General features: G+C 38.6%; 1 protein-coding gene across 4 annotated transcripts in view; it reads left to right on the top strand.

The window, feature by feature from the left end:
• SSBP2 (single stranded DNA binding protein 2) overlaps window positions 1-21,697 on the top strand; it is a 128,816-nt gene extending 107,119 nt beyond the window's left edge. For 2 of the 4 annotated variants that reach the window (XM_021551804.3, XM_021551806.3), the window contains 9 exons: window positions 923-990; window positions 5,010-5,058; window positions 6,064-6,099; window positions 7,941-7,995; window positions 9,477-9,547; window positions 10,279-10,357; window positions 11,474-11,502; window positions 14,232-14,330; window positions 16,595-21,697. In XM_021551804.3, the coding sequence (XP_021407479.1) occupies window positions 923-990; window positions 5,010-5,058; window positions 6,064-6,099; window positions 7,941-7,995; window positions 9,477-9,547; window positions 10,279-10,357; window positions 11,474-11,502; window positions 14,232-14,330; window positions 16,595-16,624 (516 nt within the window). In that variant the 3' untranslated portion in view covers window positions 16,625-21,697. Of the gene's footprint in view, window positions 1-898; window positions 991-5,009; window positions 5,059-6,063; window positions 6,100-7,940; window positions 7,996-9,476; window positions 9,548-10,278; window positions 10,358-11,473; window positions 11,503-14,231; window positions 14,331-16,594 lie in introns of all 4 variants that reach the window. The other 2 variants (XM_021551803.3, XM_021551805.3) reach the window with 1 other exon arrangement.
• Window positions 21,698-21,941: the final 244 nt, after the last annotated feature.

The raw sequence follows: 21,941 nt of genomic DNA, 5'->3' as shown, positions 1-21,941 counted from the left end.
AATTTAAGTTCAGAAATGACTCCATAATTGGATCACCAAATACCTGGGCTCTGCAGAGAGCATCACTGATCTGAAAGGACACCTGTAGGGTGGCCCTGGTGGCAGTGCTGTTATTTAGGGCAAAGGAGTAAATCTTCTTAGGATTAGCAGTAATTACAGGTGAAAGATTGTCAGGTGAGACAGTGCTTCTATTCCACTGAATAAAAATAGGTATAATTTATATTTTTGTGTAAGTAGTGCAGTCAAACTTTGATCATGATATCAGGATATAAACTCAGATTTTATGGGTGTTGGGAATTTAAGTTGTTAGCATTGCTAGGACATCATTTACCATATTGAATACTCCTCATTTTGATTATCACAGACCTGGGGTAGTGGAAAGTGTCCCTGTCCAGGCCAGAGTTGACACTGGATGGGCTTCAAGGTCCAATCCTGGGATTCTGTGATTTATTAGAATTGAATCATGGAAAGAAAAATGTAATGGTACATTAGAAAAGTTATATCATGTGGTTTAATTTTATAGAAACATAATGAAACCTAGGTAGAAATAATGCCATCTGATATCTCAGAATCTTAGTAGGGGGCTCTGATTTTGAATTGCCTTGGTTTAGAAGTTGAATTCATTATAAAATCTGTCCTTTTCTGGCCATTAACCTGAGCTCAGTATTTATAAATAGTATCATTCCCCCTGAAACCAAGTTAAACATTCTTAGCCAGTTTCTGTTCCTTGTATTGCTTCTCTTTGGGGTTAATGATCCCAATTTTTAGTCACCAGTCAGGGAATCCTGAAAGCATGAATGGCATGGCCTGTCCTGGCAGCACTTGCACAGGGATGTCATTAACCTGCTGTCCTTTCTTTCCCCCTCCTCTTTGGTTTTGTTTTTTTGTTTTGTGGTAGTCTGACCCTTGGTTGTCGTTGCAGAACTATGGAGGTGCCATGAGACCCCCTCTGAACGCTTTAGGTGGCCCGGGGATGCCTGGGATGAACATGTAAGCACAACACAAATCCTACTCTACCTAGAAAATGCCATTATTGCATTGCAGAAGGAGCAATTGGGATAGACAAGGCAAGGAGAACATGCTTTGATGACCAATAAATCCAATTCTAAGAAGTGAACCCACAGTCTTACAGGAGCCTTGGCTGTCCTAACAAGTCTGTACAAATTCTCAGTTTTTTTCACAGATAAAACTTCAAATACTGGGAATATTTTGTTGATATAATCACTGATATATCCTTGTATGCATTTCTAAAAATTATATTATTTATATTTCTACTTACTAAATATCTTGTGAGGAATGTTTTTGCTCTGCAAAATAAATCACTACTTAATTGTAGCAAAGTACCCTTTGTGTAGAACTACTTATAAGAAAGAGAAAAACATGATTGATTTGAAAGTCTTCCTCAGCTGCAGTTCTTATTTCCTTAAATGCATTTTTTTCCAGTGTAAACAGATAAAGGAGCTTTACAGATAGGAGTGTATTTCTGTCAGTTTTTCTGTGTATTTCTGGGTCTGAAAAATCATCTGGTAAAAATAGATACAATCTGAGTTCAGATTTATTCTAAACATGAATTTAGCCATGGCAGGGTGTTGCACCTTGTATCCCTGAAGACAGCCTCCCTTTTAAATGTATAGAAATACTTCCAATGTAACACTAAGAAAGCAGTAAATGTTTCTGTATGCTTTTCTCATTATCATAGATACCAATTTTTACTCTAGTTTTTATAGAAAATGTAATTAAGAAATCATAATTTTCATTTCAAGTGAAAAGTTACATCTGAAGAAGTCAGAGAGGTAGAGAAGTATATAATGTAATTTTTAAATATCCACCATATTTCTAATTGGTTTGGATTTCCAGACATGCATTGAAATCTTTACGCCAATAAATTAAAATCAGAAGTTATGTGTTGCTGTATCATATACATCACATATGGTGATTTAAGATAATTCTAGGAGCCTTCCTGAGGGTAGGCATTTATGTTTTTCAATTAAACTGATGTGGAAAAAATATTTAGACATTTGAAATTCAGTGTGAGTCAAGTATAGGCCCCGTAGAGGTTTTCCTCAGCATAAGACTGTATAAAAAAAGGAAATCAACTTTACAGAAGTAAATTGAGGGATAGATAAGATAGTTTGAAATTATTTATAAATATAAATGAGAGTTTACACAGTGTTCTGTATGACAAAAAGATTTCCCGGCCTACCAGAAAGAGAGAAGATGGATTGAAGTACTTCTATTGCTGCTTTTTATAAACACATTTTATCAAAGGGTGGCTGTGAGTCAGGATTCTTTGGATTGTATTTTCAGGACATGAGAGTGTTTCCCTACTGTAAATTTACTGCTGTTCCTGAAATTGTAGTGTTGCCTCAGGCTCAGGGCTGGCCTGGGGGCAGTGGCAGAGGATGAACCCGAATGTGCTCCCCTTACCCAGCTGGGAAAATCACATTTCAGCTGTACACAAGGATGTCCTTTCACACCTGAGTGTTTTCTTTACATGGCAATTTCCCACTGCTCTGTTCTTCATTTTCTTGGGTTTTTGGCAGTCTCGAGTGCAAAAATGCTCCACAGAAACAGCTGCCATTTAAGATCCAGCTTTTCCTCCTTGGAATGCAAAGGGAAGCTGCTTTGGTTAAGAACAGACTATCTGCCAAATAAAATGTACAGTTTTTGTGGGTGAGAAAGTGTTCCTTGTGGTCAGAAATGGCAGCCTGAGGGCTCATAAGGCAGCATTTCAGCCCATACAATCCACAAATGCAGCACTGCTGGGGGATTCCTTGCTTTGTCATCAGTAACACCATCAGACTTCTGTTGGACGCAGCTGATGCCCAACCCAGGTTCTTCCACAGAATAACTTCATTTTAGGCTGTAAGATGTTTCAGTTGGAACTTGGCATAGTCGTTTTTAGGAAGATTTAATGTCTCTGCCAGTTTTTGGAAGAAAAAGGCAGATTTCAGGGAGCAGTGTTACATTTCACTGGTGATTTTTAACACCCTGTGTGACCTGCAGTGCTGTCTCAAGCACTAAGAATATCTCAGTCATGCCTCAGATTTAAAAAAAAAAAAAAAAAAAGAAAAAGGTGTGATTTTGTCTTTTAACTTCAATTCACAAACTCGAGTCTAGATGTTTCATTTCCTGACAGAATATATTTGCCTCTTGGGAAACTGGAATTTCAGACTTATATTTTTTCAAGCCAGGATTGACACTTACAGGACAAACTCTTAAAAAAATTGCAGAAAAAAAAAAAAATTGGTCATAGCAACAGAGACATTGTGAAGTATTTTGGAATTGGTACTTATATGATTATGTTTTATGACCTTGTTGGTGCTTCCAAAATAAACATTTAGTAAAAGACAAAAGACCTGCTTGCATGGAATTTAAAAAAAAAAATAAAAATTGCAGTCTGGGGATTTTTATGTGTGTTTTATAAGCATTTGGCTCCAGAAAATCCATGTGGTTTTCCAGCAGAATCTGCTGCAGTGATTTTTAAGTCTATACTGAAAGCTGTCCAATAAATCTGAAAATTCCAACAGCTTTTTAGATGAAAGGTGAGTTCCCATGTCTCAGTGTGTAATTTCTGAGTTTCCACACTCCTGTGGCTTAACCCAGTTGTGTTTTTGAGTCAGTACATGTAATGGAAATGAGTGTGAGGGTTTGGGGTGAAAACAGACTTTTAATTGTTGTTACAAATATCCCTGATTTTTCTGAAAGAGATGATTCAATAAACCAATGAAAAATTAGAAAAAGAACAGCAAGGGAAAAAAAAACCAGTTAATATTTCATTATGTGTTTATCAGCAGAGGAGAAATTGCTGAATATTTGACCCGAGGAGCATTTCCCTGCTCAGTCTTTCATTGAATGAAGCAGAAAAGACCATACCAACATTCTTGATTTCCAGCATTCCAACAATAAAGGCAGTGGAAATAAATACATTTTCTGTTAATTTTTTTTGAGATTGTTCCTTTATCATTTCATCAACAATGTAATAAAAAAATAAGATACAATATTAAATCCCTTAGGCAATGTATGCTCTAATAGTTTTTATTTCTGCAAGATTTAGAAAACTTTCAGAACTCATTAATAAAGGGTGATGTTTTCTCTCTGTTTCAGTCTCTCTCCCATGCCTGGTGAGCTGCAGTTGTTAATGTTGCTTTTCTACAGCTAATGAGGCCAAAAGGCCATTGAAAATGTGAAAGTATTGTCATGTGCTCTGCTTCTCTGTTGTCAGGGCCTTCAAAAAGTTATTAAATCTTGTTTGTAAACAAGCAGGAGCTCTTGGAACTCCCAGAAATAATTATGTGTTTGAGACTGATTTCTCCACTGTGTCTGTGACCATGGACATTTTACCTCTGCTGTGTCTGAATCCCCTCTGGATTGTTAAGAGATGGAGCCTCACACCCAAAATACTTTTCTGGGTTTAGCTGAGAGTGAGAAACTTAAAATAACAGCTAAAGTTAAACCCCTCTGAGGGTTTTCTGGGTGTAATAGATGAAATTTATTACCACAGCTGTTGTTAACATCATAGTCATCATCATCATCCTCCTCACCATACAGGGATCATAGCAACGTATTTGTGTGGCTTGATCGTCCATAAATTAGGTGTTCCCCAAACATTTATTAGCTAATTGCACAAGTTTTGCTAATGAAACCTGACTGTACTGCAGTATTCTAGATCCCCAGTAAATGAATGCATCATTCAGTACTTCAGGCATGTGCTTAATTATGTGAGCAAGATTACTGGTTTTATGGCTGAGCATTTATTTATTTTATGACTTAAATTTATTTTCTGAGTAGTAAATAAATTAATCAACTCACCAAATGATTGAATAGCAGTGCAACAATAAAAATTCTGCGCTTGCATTTTAACTTCGTGTAGTTATGCTTTGTAAACACACTTTATTTTGAAAAAAGCCATTTCCTTCCTCCAGAAACAGGTTATTCAGATTTTTTTCCTCAGAGCTGGTCAGAGGATGGGGATGGCTCTGTGTCTCATCATTCTTCTTCTGTTTCAGGGGTCCTGGGGGTGGTAGACCTTGGCCAAACCCAACCAATGCCAATTCTGTAAGTAAATATTACAAATATATTTGATATCCGTTGTATTTAGGGAAATATTTTCATGCCAGGCCCAGCAATGCTGTAACAAAATGGTTGCCCTGGGATCCTACATGAACAGCATTGTCTGATACTTGTCCAGAACGCAGAAAATCTTCATTTTCATTCAGGGATCATGTGTCATCACTTTAAAAAATGCCCATTTTTGGTACATGTAGATGGATAAGGTGGGTCTGGCTTGCCCTGCTAAACAGCTCTTCCTGGTTTTCTCACTTTGGGCTTTTTAATTCTATTAGTGAAATGCTTCAATTTTCTTTTGTGTGTACTCCATTAAAATTTATATTTTTTAGCTGATAGTTAAAATTTTTTCAGCCCCTGGAGTCAGTTGGCGAGTCCAATAGTGGATTTATTTGTAACAGTAATTTGGCTGACAAGTTGTCTGTAGAGAAATTTGTGTTTGTCAGTGTAGTTTCTCCCACGACAGCACCGGCCTGTGTCCCTTTGGAGAGAATAACAGCAAAGGCAGCAAGAAAAAGAAACCAGATTATTCACAGGATTTCTCCAGGACACTGTCCTTAAAAAAAACCATAAAAATAGAAGTAAATTAAAATATCTTCTAAGGTGAAAGATGTGGTAGTTTCTCTTCCTTTTATGGTGAAGATTGTATTCAAAATTAGGTATCTCTAAGAACACACAAATTCAGTTCTTGCTTGGCTGACTCCGATGTCCTGCTGACTGAAATGCAAGTATGTGCTGCCTGAGTCCATAAACCTTATAAACCAAATTGCCTTAGTAATCTTATACCTTAACATTTTAATACTTTATTATTTTTATAGTCAGTACTTGGAAATTGCTGAAAAGAGGTGTTTGTTTTGACAGCAGAAGAATTTTCCCCCATGATTTTAGCCGTGTCTGTAGTTACTCTAATTGAATGAGCTCTCACCTTTAGCTGCGGGAGCCCATCCCAGCGCAGAGGGACCAAAACAATCACTGTTTTTTCTGTTGATGTTACAGATACCTTATTCCTCAGCCTCTCCTGGGAACTATGTGGTGAGTGCCTTTGTGTGTGTTTATCGACGTCACATCTCATTTGGGCAGGGAAACAGCAGCCCAGATGTTGAGGGAAGCCCCCCTGTGCTGGCTGGGAGCTGAACATCTGGCCCGCACCGAGGCTTCCCCTCCCCTCTGCTGCAGATGTGGGCGCTCAGCACCAGAATCGCTGTCAGCCTGCTCCAAATTGCCCTCAGTGCTGCTTCACTTCAGAAAACATTCCTGTACCTAGCACAGTGTATTGGCCAAATAATGAAGGACAAAGAGCCCCTTGGCTTTCTCAGGCAAACCGTGTTGTGTGAGAGTTTCTGAACTTCTGAGGAAAAAAGTCTTAATGCTGGATTTGTTTCTGTCACTAGAGATTAACTTTGTTTATTGTTTTAGACTCTGTATTGTTGTTGCTGCACTCAGGTTATTTGTATGGCTGAGGAGCTCTTCTAAGGCAGATTGCTTATTCTGTTTTTATCACATGCACAGGGCTGGTGTCACAGGGTGACAAGGGAGAATTGTATAATTAAAAGCAATTTCTTTTCTAATTTATTTAGACAATTAGCTGGATAAAAAGTTATGATTCTTACAAATGTCTGTAACTATAGGCCTCATTTTGTCACAACTTAGCGGAAACAGCCAATATTTGCTGTCTCCAAATCAGTTCTTTAATGCAGAATTGTTTGGAGGAGGTTATGTGGCTTTGCCATGTTCTGTTGTTGAAGAATTTAAAGACATTTTGGGAATATTTGACTTCATAGAGAGCAAATGTTTCAGGATGAGGGATGGGCTGGAGAGCTCTTAAAAATGTTTTAGAGAAAAGATTCATAATCTGGAATTATTCACTTTGAGAACTTAGTAAGATTAATCTATATTAGTATATATTAATATATACTAATATAAAACCTTATCTACTCAATAATATGTATAAATATATAAATATATACTTTTTATAAATAAATAAAATTATATTCTCAGAGTGAAAATAGTTGATACCAAGAAACTCTCTAAGAGAAGAAAAAAAACACAAACAATGAGAGTAAAAGCAAACTTTAAATTAGATGCAAAACATAATGAAGACAAGTAACTTCTCTCATAAATGATCACTTAGTTGTTCCTACTTCTCTTTGTGTAATGTTGAAAAACATGCAGAAATAGCCCTTAAGAAAAATCAAGTAACTGAGTTTAGTACACAGGTGTGTAGCTAAAAAGTATATGGAGAGCCTGTGATGCCTAGGGAGTCATACAGATATGAATGAAATGTGGATATAAATTTACTAATACAAGTTTATAGGCAAAAATTATATGGACAGATATCCTGTAAGCAGACAGAACATCCAGACCCTTGAAATCACTGCCACTGAAATTATATCCCTGTCTGAAACAGAATATCTGCTGTTTTAAATTATAACAAAAGAGAAAAAGTGTAGTAATAGCCATATGGCAGTGAAAATAATAATTAATACTAGTATTCTGTGTGTATTTTATTAGGGAAAGTCAATATTTCTTGACTTTAATTGATGAAGGCATTTCTACCAAAGTGGAAGTTGGTAGTTTTTCATATTACCAGAAGGGGTTCAACAAACATAAGAAGCATGATGTTACGTTTCTGTTCTTAGTAAATGATTAGGGTGATTTGAATAAAATTCCTGGAGAAATCTTAAAGAACCCTAAAACTCTTGTTTAATAGCCAGACCATTTTGTGTTTCTTAGTCTTGATAAAATTTGTGACCTGGAAATAACCAAAACTTAAAAAAATATTCATTCCTTGTAGTGGGGGGTTTTTGTTTGTCGGTTTTAGGTTGTTTCTAACCTTTTAACTCATGCTACCTGACTATTTTTACTCTCCCCAGGGTCCTCCAGGAGGTGGAGGGCCACCAGGAACACCCATTATGCCTAGTCCTGCAGGTACTGAAATATATTTGGAAATAACACAATTATAAGGGATTTCAGGAATTTAATAAAGAACCAGATAACTAGATTATTTGGTCTATATATTCTGTATCAGGCTTTCTCCCCAACTTGCTAACCTCTCCAGTACAGGAGGGTAGGGAAGTTTCCTATCTGGCCTTGAAAACTTACTGCACCAGTCTATTGTATTCATCAAATACAATTCCAGGGACTTAAATACATAACAATAAAAATCAAAACCAAAACAAATAAAAGCCCTCAAAAAATAGAACAAACAAAAAAGGCAAACTCAGGTAAAGATGTTTTGAAGTTCTGTTTTCCAAAGCATGAAAACACTTAGAAATTGTCTGCCTGTGAGTTTTGTCCAGGTATTGAGTCACCTCTGAGACCAGCAGCTCAAGGATTCCACTGCCCAGCCATGCCTGTGTGTTCTGACATGAGCCAGGATAGCAGACAGGCTTTTTTCCAGAAGCTGGGGACAGCCAGGATGTGTATTGCAAAAGTTTCTGGTGGACAAAGAATTTTTTGCCTGACTCACTGAAGATTAAAAATAACTTAATAGTCTGATTTTACTTCAGTCTAAAGGCTTTTCTGTTTCCCCTTTTCCTCAGACAGCATCTTTGAATGTTCTAGTGATACGTAGTGCTATATAAGGGATTAATGCTTAGAAAATCATCTTGGAAACATTAATTAGTAGACAAAATCCTTGATTTATCTTTCTGTTGTACACAGAAGAGCATTGGGTGTGGAATGGGCTTGTGGAGGGTCTGGGTGCAAGTGCTGAGCTCTTATTTTCTGTGCAGATATTGATTTTCCAGAGTTGCCAATATGTTTTTTTAATCACACTGCCCCACTTAGGGGATGTATACAGACTTTTATCAGGTCATTGTCCTTTCAGTTTTCATCATTTTGGGGTTTTTCTGCAAACATTGCACCAGGCTGTGCTATTAAGATAGATCAGCTAAAGCCTCCCCCATGAGTGAAGGATCTTTGCACTGAAGATATATTCAAAATCATATGGACTTGTCAGGGATGAGAGTAAAAAACTGTAAGTCTGTGTAAGGAGAAGTGTTTTATCATTTATTACAGATAGAAAACAAATTACAGGAATTATTGATAAGAAACAAACTCCTGTTCTATGGATAATATTGAAGATGAGTGAAGAAATTGAGAACTCCAGGAAACAGGGTTTTAGGAATTAAAGAGTTACAGATTCTTGGTGATTTATAAACCTTTTAACAGTCATGCATAAAGCTAGAGCCCAGAAATACTCACTTGGGGACTACGGCAATTATTTCTTTTCATAGCCCTGTTGTATGGCAGCAGTGGATAGAAAGAGAATAAAATCTGCCATTATATTGCCACTGTGTATGGGATTGAGGCACAGTAATAATATGAACAAAATGACAGGAAATGTATGAGGTGAGTAATTTTATTGAAAAGTGTATTTTAGCACTTAAAATAATCTCTTGTTACAGATTCAACCAACTCTGGAGACAACATGTACACTTTAATGAATGCTGTGCCACCTGGGCCCAACAGACCTAATGTAAATATGAATTTTCTTACATCTTTTTTTGAGTACTGCAGCCTTTTGTTTATCCAAACACTGACTTTCCAGCAGCTATCATTATTGCTAAGCTTTCCATTTTTATGGGCCACTCTCCAGTTATGAGCCCCTGGGGAAAAATAGCGCTAGTGGAACTTAAAAATAAATATATGTAGATATGCTAAGTCATTAAGCAGTAAATTGCAGATTGTTTGGCTATAATAGTAGTATCTTCTAAGTGTGTGAAGAGCTAAATTTAAGGTTAATTATGTAATTGGACAGAAACTGCTCAAGTTGTGAAGGTGATGAGGAGCTTTCCAACTTAGGATAGGTGAGGTGGGGTTTGAAAGCTGATGAATTTAAGGGAGTTGTAGAAGTTCCCTATAACTTCAGTGGGGATAGGGCTGAGTTGCCAGCAGCAGTTTGAAAAGTCATACAAAGAGACTGAAGTAAATAATAAATTATTACTGTGTTGAATTCCAGCCTACAGAGATGAGACCTCCAAAAATCATGAAAGTGACCAAAAAAATTGCTGGCTTTCAATCTTCACAAGACATCTTCTCTTAAAGATGTGAATGGGATTTAAGAGTCTCTTCTCATTCAGAGCTGAGAATTTGTCCTTACTTTTTTTCCTCTTCTCCTGAGGAATATTTCGTCTTTATTTGTTATTTTGTCTTTATGGGTTGTGTGATAAATAATTGTGCCATTTTTAATGCCTGCTCCTTTTGTAGTTTCCACTGGGGCCAGGCTCAGATGGACCCATGAGCGGACTGGGTGGAATGGACTCACACCATATGAATGGATCATTAGGTAACAGTAAATATTGCCAGCATGCTGACTTCTCAGTGGCAGTGCCTTTTCTGTGACTAATTAATGGAGTTCTGTGGAAGTCAGATTGTTAAAATGTATGGAAAAAGTTCTGTGTACATCAGTAAGATGAAGGGAATGATTTGAAGAGGCAATGAAAAAGAAAGTCATTGAAGCTCAGTGTTACTGTGAACAATAACAACTCAACATAGGCCTCTATTTCCTAGAGAGAATTACTTTTTATGTTTTAGGAAACATGTCCCTGAGATTTTAGATTACTTTATACAGGGACACTTTTACAGCCTTTCTTTGCCTATTGCAATCCTAAAATGGATAGTTGGTTTATCTACTAATGCTGCATATTGCGTTCAAGTCAAAGAAAATCTGTGTGAGTGGCAGCCGCACCTTTTCCTGTCGCTTTCTACAGGCTGAGAATTTTTCCCTCTCAGCTAAAATGAAAAGGTAAATTGCAGCATTTATGCAAGGATTCTATATGTACCTAGCACATAATTTATCCTTTTGGGCCATGACAAAATAAATCCTGATAACATCTATGTATCTGACTTTTTTGGAGAGAGAAATCATATTCCTTCTCAGCCCTAGTTTGCCTGGCTCTGTGAAACAGCTGATTCAGTCTTCTCCATTTTGACTGCTTTGTTGTGATACTCTCCTAGTTTTGTACACAGTACTCTTCCAGAATTTGTCTTTCCTGAAAATATGTGGTTTTTGCTGCTAAAAAAAAAGCTTTTCTTCGTTCATCCATCCTAAAATTGCATTTCCTTCATTCTCTGCTTTTCATGAGGTGAGAGCTACAGCATGTGAAAAAAGCCCTCAGTTTTCAATAGTCTTGCACTCACATATTTACTTTTATTTGTTTTCCATTCCTCTGCTCATCAGGATCATCTGTTTTCTTCAAAGAGATACTCAATACATGTAGTGCAGCAAAAGTTGGTGGAGCCTCAGACTGATTGAGTGGATTGATTTCTACCAACTGTAAACTTTTACTAAGTTGGTTGTTTTTTAAAACGTTGATGTTGCACTGTGTATTTCCTATGAAAAAAACTTATTGGATTAGCTTTAGCTCAAAACTAACTGAGCAATTGTCTGTTTTAATTTCAGGCTCAGGAGACATGGACAGTATTTCCAAAGTGAGTATCTGCTCAAATATCTGGAATTTTTAGTGTCTTTCACTCTAAATTCATTTCCTTTGTCTCTGTTTTGAAACCTTTTGTTATGTGCCTTTATCATAACTGTATTTTATATCATTACCTCCAATTCATAATCTGATTGATCATGTTGTAGTCTTTGATACTCTTCAAATAAATGAAAACAGTTCTAATAATCAATTCTAGTCAAATGTAAATTTGGGACAATCTCCTTAGGGTTTTGCAGGATTGGGTTTGTCACCTCTCTAAGAATATTAATATCTTAATCCTCAGGATATAATTCTCAAAAACTAGATTAAGAAGTAGTTTCAGAAGAAGCACTGTTTTGATACCACAAGCATTAAATAGCTGGAAAAGGATGTGAGCTTAATCTGCAGAGATTTTACATCTACAAAAATAATACTTGAATGCATTAATTCAGTAAAAATAAAACTGCTATGGATGTGATCATCATTAACTTAGGAATTAGTAAGATGATGTGGTATTGGTAAAGAGGCATAAATAAAGAGGACCCTGTGTTCTTAAATTTTATAACATTTGCAGATTTTTGATGACATAAAGTGATGGATGGAAAAGACCACATTGCCTCAGTTGTGCTGTGCTGGGCTGCGCAGTGAGGGATTCAATAAACCCCTCCTGTGAGATGCCCAGCATACAGCACAGTTTTAATCAAAGTCTATGTTTTTTCTTCACTATTTTACTGCAAACTGCAGCATTTTTAAAGGGAAAAAAAGCCAAAACATTTGCATTCCCATGGGATAATTTTTAAAGCCTGTATTCCACTTTCTAGGTGTTCAGTATGTGCTGGTACAGGTATCAGCAGCTCTGAAAACTTCTCCTAAACTATTTACCTGGAAGTTTCATCATGTGTTAATCTGCATGAAAAACTCATGGAAATAATATTTGATCTGTATGTTTCTTAAATATTAAAAGAAAATTGCTGTTAATTTTGCCTGTAAGACAGCTGTCCATAGAAAATGGATCCAGTCCTGGCAGAATCAGTACAGCTCACAGAATTCATAGCTTTGTAGAGGAGATTTTGACTAAATTGGCTGAATGGCAGAACATGTAGTATTTTATAAAGTCCAGACAAGGGCACTTAATTAACTGAAATTATTCATAATGTTTATGTTAAATAAACATTATTAACCGGCATTTATTGTAATGCCCATGGAATTTGTGCAGGCACCAGGGGCACCCTTGCTTTGGAAAATCCCAGTTGGAGCTATAGTGCTGAACTCCAAGTGGCCAGAAAAGCAGCCTGGGGGAGTCACTAAAATGGCATTTTTTCAGGAGTTTTGCCCTTTGGGGCTGGTGTGCTGCAGCAATGGCAGAATGTCAAAGCTCAGTTCTACACAGAGCAACATAAAACAGGGAGAAAATTGAAAATCCCCCAGGAATGAGCAAGAGTGTGGGAGCATCATCTGAAATAAATGTGACAAGGTCTGTATATTGCTGGCTGTTCAGGCCAGTGGGAGTGATGTGGTTGTGTAGCCTGGCCTCCTGTGTAACACAGGCTGGGGGTGCCCTGAATTAATGCTGCTGTGGCAGAGCCAAGGCAAGAGGTCCCTAATGTCTGGTGTGCTGGCCTCACTGGAGAGCAGACTTAATTAACTGATGTCAGTAACCTCGTTAGGCTTTAGTTGTCTTTGATGCACGTGTTGTCCAGTGGTCCTGAGGATCACAGCTGTGGCAGTAGTGAATTAGACTGAAGAAAGCAAAAGGGCTAAGGCAGGGCTTTTGACCCAACTCTGAGCTGCATGTCAGATGCTTGCGTGTCATGTATGTAATTAGTTTGGTATTTATATTTCTATTGCATTCCATTTTTCTGAAATTTAAGAAAAAAAAAAACAAGGAAAGAACTGTCATAGATGCCAGGATTTCATTATGAAGTTCATGGTTTCGCTCCTCCTTTTTCCTGACTACTCTTTTTCCATCATTTCCATCTTTTTCTGAATAGGAGATGTATCAGGGATGGAAAGAGGATTGCCCATGGTCCAGGCTTGGCAGGGTACTGCAAAGCAGCTTTGTAAGAGCACCTGACTAATGGCAGTGTGTACAATAACCATGTGTGAGCTATTGATGCACAATAATTCCTGTGGCAACTACCTTGTTTCACCCATTCTCCTTCTGAAGTTGAAGAGGTTGCTGTGCACTTCTGTAAGGAAAAGAGTAGCAATTAATTTTTGGAAGGCTTTAGGTTGTTACTGTTCCAGTGAATTGTGACCATGATGAGCAGCCCTCAGGCACAGGCCTATGCAAAGGTCTGTGCAGACCTGATCCATCCTGCCTTTAAGTACATCTTTTGTCTATCTTTAAGTACATAACCATAACTCACACATGTCAGGGCTCACAGATGTGGCTGCATTCAACCACATGATTTAATGTGCTGACAGGACTTCCTCATATCCCTGCTGCAGCCTTTTATAGCTTTTCTTGACTTCAACAGGAGCAGATGCTGGCTATAGCCCGAAAATGAGGCACAGGTAAATAATCCTTGCTTCAGGGAAGAGAACATTACTTAACAGACTAAAATCAGTGACTGAATCATGCAGAACCCTGCTGGGGCTGATTTTTCATCCTTGAGAGGCCCAGTGCACTGCACAGTGCACCAAGTTCTGTGTGGAGCATACCCTGGGCTCACTTGGTGAGGCTGGAAATGAACCAAAACCTTCAGCACTGAACCTGTTCTTTGTAATCTTTTTTAACAGAACTCTCCCAGTAATATGAGCATGAGCAACCAGCCTGGCACTCCCAGGGATGACAGTGAGATGGGTGGAAACTTCCTAAACCCTTTCCAGAGTGAGAGTGTAAGTATTTAATTTCCTGGGTTCTTGGATTGCAAGGTGAATCTGTATATGTGGCCTTCTGTTCAGAAAAAGAAAATTTACAAGTTTTGTAGTGTGCTTGTAGTGCAGCACTGTCTTGGATGTTTTTTAATAGTTTCTGAAAGTATAGTATTGATTTGAATAAAAAATGCTGTGCAAAAGAGAGCTGAAACTGGAATAGGTGGGAGGCATAGAATTACTGCAGAAACTCTCTGGGCCATGAGGTCAGTGAAAGAGCAGGATTTACACTGAAGCATGTGATGAGAGCACCAGTAGATTCCATATTGCAAAGATGCAGTGTGCTGTTACACCCATAAAAGGCAGAGGCTCCCACTAGTGTTCATTCTGGGGAAAATTATGCTTTTTTTTTTAAATATGGAATGCTCAAAGGAGCAAAATGTGGTCTAAACATTTTACAGAGCAAGACTGTGGTGTTGTCATACTCATGTGCCCGAAGCTGGGTTTCTAAATCCACATCTAGGTCCCTAAATAGAAGTGAAACCTCATTAGCTGTGCCAGTGGTGACCTGCTGCTCAGTAAACAGCTTCTGTTAGATCTCAGCTTAGTTGAGTTCCATGGAAAATTTCCTGGGAATCAGATTTTGGGGGTTTTGTGAGGTTTTTTTTCCTAGCTAGTGAAAAGGAAGAGTTAGCTGTTGGTGGGCACACATTCAGGCTGTGTGCAATGTTGAAGAAGACTCTCACACACCACCTAAAAGGAGCAATGTTTAGTATTTGCCAGAATGGCAGTGAGCACAGAGCCTCCATGAAACGTGGTCCCTGTTGTGGCAGCCCTTGGCTCCCACTCTGGCAGGCTCTCTGTGCTGAGGGCAGCCAGGGTCACTGAAACTGTGGGAACAAGAGGAAATCAGTGTGCTCAGCCACTCCCTGGGTTCTGGGTGTTTTTGTGCTGCCTGGAAGGGCCAGGGACTCAGATTTCTCAAGGTTTTGTTGAGATGTGTGCCTGCAGGGCAGGAGTGACACATGCCAGGGGCATCCCTGTCGGCTCCCGGGGCCGGCAGGCTCTGGAACATGGGCTGCTCTCTCATCCTGGGGAGCTGCTTTGCTTTCTGATCCATGTTTTGCCACTTGGCTGCTCAGAATAGCTGTTATCATGGAGTCCTTTCTCAGGGACATTTGCTGTTCAGCTCACCAGGAATTTTGGTTAGGGGTAAGTAGCAATGCAGAGCTCAATAACAAGTTGAAAATCCTAAACAACTTGAGACCTTGCTTTGATTCCTTCCCCAAAGTGATTCCCCAAATACCATGGCTCAGATACAGCAAATTACTTAAGCAGGTGCTGTGCTTTAAGCCTCAGAGCTGGTAGTCAGACCTGTGTAATTTTCATGACAGGGAAGATCCATCTAAAATACTCTTTCCATATGCTTGGACACTTGGAAATGGCCAGCTTGGAACTCAAGACTTGGTGGGATATGTAGGGCACATGTGGTTTTGCACAGGCAAATTTATCTTTTCTTCTGTCAATTTTCAAAATGCTGATCTTCTTGCATTTTAACATTTTCCTCTACTTAGAGGATGTTAGATCAAATTAAATGTTTTTGCAGTCCACAGTGTTAAATTTGAAAGCAAATTAGATGTATAGATGTGCATTTCTTCTAGTCACTGTGGTGTCCCATTGATTACTGTAATGAAGCCCTGCTAACCTGAGCTTGGGTAAAGGCTGCAGTTCAGTTTGTGTCACTGCAATCGTGTGATGTGGTGATTGAATTTTTGTTCCACGTAAAGGAGAATGACCGCTGGTCCCTGATTCAGCCTGCCCCCTAAAATTGCTAACACAAAATATTACAAGCCAAAAACCTAACTGAATCACAGTCACACATACCTGTGTTCCTTTCTTCCCCTAAAATAATCAAAAAATCCCCAAAATCTTGTATGGTTCAGCTAGCCATGAATGCAGACAGTCTGTTTCAGACTAGGCACCTGCCCAGATAAATTCCCCAGTAGCCAGTTGTGGGCAGGAAGGGTGTGGAAAGCCTCGGTGAGCTGTTGGTTCCTCACAGCACCAGAACAGCCCTCAGGGCGATGCCTGTGTCAGCAGTGGCTGTGCTGTGGCATGAGAGAAGCACAGCAGAAGTTGTGGGGACACCAGCTGAGCTACAGCCCCCACAAACTGAGGAGGGAGCTCAAGGAGCTCTGAACCCGTTGCTGCAGCCCAGGTGTGGGTGTAGCCACCTGGGGCGGGTGGGGGGAAGAATGTTTGTTAAAATGTGGATTCCTCTTTTCCAGTACTCCCCTAGCATGACAATGAGTGTGTGACCCCTTCACAAGTGTCGCCATGAAGACCACAGTGAGTTGGCCCTCTCCAGAGAGCTACTGCAGAAGAAAATTATTCGTCCCAGTGTACAGTTTAACTAAAGGATCCCAGACACAATCAGACCCACCTGGGTTGTTTGGTTTTTTTTTTTTTTTTCTCCTACCATCTCCCTTGTTTTGTCAAGAAAGTGGGTCCCAAACATGCTTGAGACAACTGTAAGGAGTGGCATGAGAGAAGTGCCCGAGGTGGAGCTGCCAGCACCTGTCTGTGTGTGTACATGTGTGGGTCAGCGTGGGGTGTGTGTGTGACACACAAACACACACACACACACAGACCCCAGGACACTGTAAAATAGGATCACGTGACATCTTACATAGAAATCAGAAGTAGGGACTTTTATTCCATTAATTTTTTTTTCCACGTTTACATTTTAATTATTAAAATTTGCTTTCCCTCTCCCATCCTGAACTGTTTTATGTTGCATATATCACTGCTTTATAAGTTATTTTTTAAGTTGAACTCAAAAGATAAATTCTTTTGATTTTGTTAGTGTCTGCCATTATGGATAGGAATAAAATTGCTTATACGAGCTTTCATTACCTTGTGTTTGATACCAGCTACCCTGTGAATCACAAATTGTACTGTCTCAAGAAATAGAAGAAAGCTCATCTTAATTTTTTTGAGAAATTTAATAACTTCCACCTAGTTTGGGGATTTTTTTTGATACTTTGCCTTTAAGAGAAAAAAAGAAGCACTGAAGGTTATTTTTCTTCTTTAATTGAAGCCTAATATCTGCAATATCTATTTTAAATGGAAGCCTGAATTTGATACAAGCTTCTCAGTTTATATAGAGTACTATAAGGTTACTGTAAGTGAGCTCTAATTGCTATAGAATCTAGCAATAAAGTGTCAGGGCTTCTCCTGCCCTTGGAATTGAGTTTTCTATGTAGCATGGTCTTCTGTAGGGGTGGTAGTTAGTGGAAATACAGTAGAGTCTTTATCACCAAAACATTTTCTAACAACTTACAATTATGTTTCCCATTTTCAGTGATTCTCAAACATATATGAGCAATCCGTGTTCCTAATTATAAACAGTATTTCCCAAGCCCATTTAGAAAATCAGGTCACCCTGCTGCTTGGGTGCGTGTATTCTGCCATATCTGCAGAATTAATTCCCAAAAAACTTTCCAGTCAGCAGCCTTTTTTTTTTTTTTTTTTTTGAGCCAAAATGCCACGGTAAACTTTTTATGACTACTAGCCTTGTGTGAGGGCATAGAGTTAGGTGGGAAAGCTGGGGCCAGAATGCAGAAAAAGGCCTAAAGGAAACGCTTCTGGAAGCATTCCCATTTCTCTTCAGGCAGAGCTCTGAAACCAAGCTTATGGTACATTGACTGAGTTCTGATGATTTTCAGCTCCCCCAAGAAAACAAAGGTTTTCAGTTTGTAGTGATGCAAAGGCTGATGATCAGCAATGCAGGCACAAAGGGGCTCAGCAGAAATTCATGCCACAGACAAACAGCAAATTCCTCTCCTTGGACTTTAATCCAGAAAAGCCACTTGCAGAGGAGGAGCAGCTCTGGGATGTGGTATATGCAGGTGCAAGGGGATTCTCTTCCATGGACTTGTGGTAAAGGAATATCACCCATATGTGATGGGCTTGTGATGGTAGCTGAAACGTAACAAGATGTGTAAGGAATACTACAATCTCCTAACTAATTTTTATTTCCATATATTATATGTGTATGATATATGGAAATAAAAAGATGTAACGTTACTCTCCTGTTAGGGCTATTCAAGGATGAAAGTCTCAGAGCATTAAAATCATGTTGAAGTATCAAAGCTTTTGGTAGCATTACTTTTAATAAGAACTACTTGATTAGATATTAACATGACCTAGATAGTAATTATTTGGTATTGTAGACTGTATTCTTATTGCTTATGAAGGTCACATTAATTTGCTTCTCTTTGGAAAACATATTGTTTCTGTCTCCAAAGATTCTGGAAGTCCCTGCTATTGGCTTGAATCACAAACACAAAATCAGGTGTAATTTCTTCAGACCCTTTGCTGTTGTCACTGACACCACTGGTGTGTCCCCAGAGTCCTTGCAGCCTGTGTTTGCCACCTGTGTTATCTGTGGTAGCCTTCCAGGGAGCCAAGGGCTCTTTCTGGCCCAGTGTCAGTCAGTTGATGTCTTTGCTGATGGACTGAGTGAGAGGAGTAGTGCATCAAGTGCCAAAGCCCATTCCCAGGTCAGTGAGCTGTTGGGCACCTTGGAAGGATGGAAGCCTGGCCTTAAACCTGTGCTTGGACCTGCTGGCACAGATTGGAAAACAATATTAAAACACGTTATCCTCACTTTTATACAGGAGCATAACGTCCTTTCAGCACATGACTGATTCCCTGTGTCCTGCATTTCTCATACCCCACAGGGCAGCTGATGTCACTAATGCTTTGTCCAAGGCTTTAACCAGGCTCCCCACTCTCCAGGCTCCTGCAGAGGCCAGGTTCTGCAGCTGAACCATTAGAAAACAATATTATGTGCTAATTACTCAAATTCTAAATAACACCTTCGGATTATATTTTTCTTAATATGCACAGGACTTTTTGCTTGTTCATTTTTCTTTCCTTTGCTTACAAATTCTTGTGGTATCTGGAGTATCAATATGGGAAGAAAGACTATTCCCAAGCACTCAGTTTTTGCTCCCACTTACATTTTTTATGCTCCAGATACCAGGAGTAATGTAACTGCTCTTTGGTTCTGTCCTTGTGCAACAGCACTGTGGATAATGTTAGAACTTATCCAGCTCTGGTAGGAATTTTAAGTGGTGCAGGATAAACTTTCTCACACTGGGATTTTAGATAGATCTTGCTCTTTAGTAGTGAAGTAAATAGAAGGTGATTCTGTACATGAGTATTTCAGGCAAAGTTGAAGTAAACCTTTTTAAAAACAGAAGTGATTAAATCTTAGAGTAGCAGAAATGAAGAGTAAGAGTTCTGTTATGCTGTGAGAACTCTTGCAAATATTCCAGCTTTGTAGAGAACAGCTGAAACTGGATTCACTTGTGAACTTCACAATGAAACCAGGGTCTTACCTGCTGCTTAAACCTGGAAAGAAATGCTTAGATCCAGATGTATCTCCACATCACCCAGATTGTATTACCTAAGAACAGGGTTTGAGGCAAGGGAGAAACTGTCTGAATCACAGGTAAAGCATGTGGCCTGGCATGCATTAACAAAATACCTGGATATTTGCATGTAGGGATTACATTATGTTCTTAACTACCTGAGAATGAGGAAAAACTGCAGTTTGGAACTTGCACTTCCAACCCCCAGAAATTCCATTTTTTATTTGGAAGCCCTCTGGTTGCAGAGCCCTGCCCACATGTTCAGAGACAGTAACAACTTCCAGGCTTTTTCAGCCTGTTCCCTATAGTGTAGGATTAAAAGTTCCAAATACCAGGACATCCAGCTGTTCGTTTCCCTTCCAACAGGAATACTCAATGAGAAATATGTAGGCTAATCATTTATTTTAAATAATTCCACTTGAGAAGAAGTGAATAGAAGCTTGCTTCTTTAAGGATCCATCAAAGGACAGCTTCTTGAACTGCCTAAAACAAATTGAATTTCACTCTGTTCTGTGGCAATACTGCATGTGCAAATAATTTGGAATTAGATTTAATGAGGGACCAGCTGTTACAATATTTAGTGTTGATCACTTTATTGAGAATGACTTTTCAGCTGATACATGTTACACAGGGTCCTATTTCTGCATAAGTTAATAATTAAGTGTTTTCCCCTGTTCCAAGTGAGCTCTGCTCCACTGTTGTTATTGTCGTGGCTAAGAATGGACTGGATTATTCAGTATTTGACCCTACATGTTTGCATTTCAAGAATGTAAAATATACCTTAATGATGTAAAAAGTGCAGGTAAATTTATTTTTCTTTAATTCACCATAAGTGGTGATATAATTGTGGGTGCTGTCAGAGACACACTTGGGTTTGCTCAGGCCTTAAGGACGGGGAATCCTTACAAAGCTCATCTTTCAAATAAACCCCTATAAACTACTTCAACACTCTTATCTCACATTGAGGATCCAATTCACAATTTAGTGGTTCAAAACAACTCTAGAAATTCAGAAATAAATTATTTAGGTTTAAATTTTGCTGTATGCAGCTCTCTCTACTTTTCAGATATTGGCACAGTTCTGTAAACTGCTGCTTGTGCCAATTCTGCTGCAACTTTGATGAAACCATTCACATAAGGTCATTTTTTGGGTAGGATTTTGCCCTAGTCTGAGTCAAATATATAATTTACCTGTGGTGTAACATTATTTGGCAGATGTAAAAACTGAGTACATAGAGAAAAACCCAGAGGGTCTGTTGAAATTACCAAAATTATGTTTCAACTTGAAAAATGAGAAAAGAGAGTTTAAAATACTGCTTAGAGTGCACTCCTGTATAGTGTCTACATATTGGAAACAAATTACAATGCCAAATCTAGAAAAAACAAATGGATCATCTACTCAGCACATGAAAATTCTGATCCTGCCAACAGCTTCACCTTGTTTTGAATTTGAGCCTGCACATAGTTAATTTTAAACAGATCTGAGAACAGGTAGTATCCTTCAGGAAATTAAAAAAGTAGGACTTTAGTAAACTAAACCCATGCTTGAACATGGACAGTCTAGAGCTCAAATTAAGTCTTTCCTAAGCAGACATTATTTTACAGATTTTACCAGTGCAGAAGCATGTTTATGTGTCAATAGTACTGACATGCAGAGCAGATTTGGCTTTCTTCTGTTTCTTACTTTACTAGAGCTTTGTTCACTATTACACGAACTGTTTCTGTGAATTTGTTCTTTCATCTTGTTTTCAGTTGTGCAGCCATAGTTTCCCTCAAAACAGCCAACAGCTTTGCAGTTTTAGTCCAAACTTCTGTTTGGTTGCTGTTCTTCATTTAAGCTTAAAATGTGTAAGAGAGCCTCTCATGTAATAGGAAAACTTGCCATAAAAATGTATAAAGGTTTTCTTGGGTACATGTTTTCAAATTTAATAAATGCAGTTTTCGGTTATAATTTGAAATGGTCACTTTCTAGCCACTATTTCAGTTTTGTGTGTAAAAGAAATGAAGAGAAAAAAAGAAAATCACCTTTTTTTTTCTTTATTTTACTTCAGCATTGTAAATATTTGCTGAAAGACATGGTTTTGGGGAAATCAGATCAAAAAGAGATTTGCTGCCTAGTTGCTATAGATAACACAGCTGAAAGCTCCTTCCACACCTCTGAAAGTGTCCTGCTTGCCATCTGAATAGTGTGACCT

This window comes from Lonchura striata, chromosome Z, assembly GCF_046129695.1.
Source record: "Lonchura striata isolate bLonStr1 chromosome Z, bLonStr1.mat, whole genome shotgun sequence".
NCBI lineage: Eukaryota > Metazoa > Chordata > Aves > Passeriformes > Estrildidae > Lonchura > Lonchura striata.
Note: the sequence above shows the minus strand (reverse complement) of the source record. Positions and strands in the feature narration are given on the sequence as shown.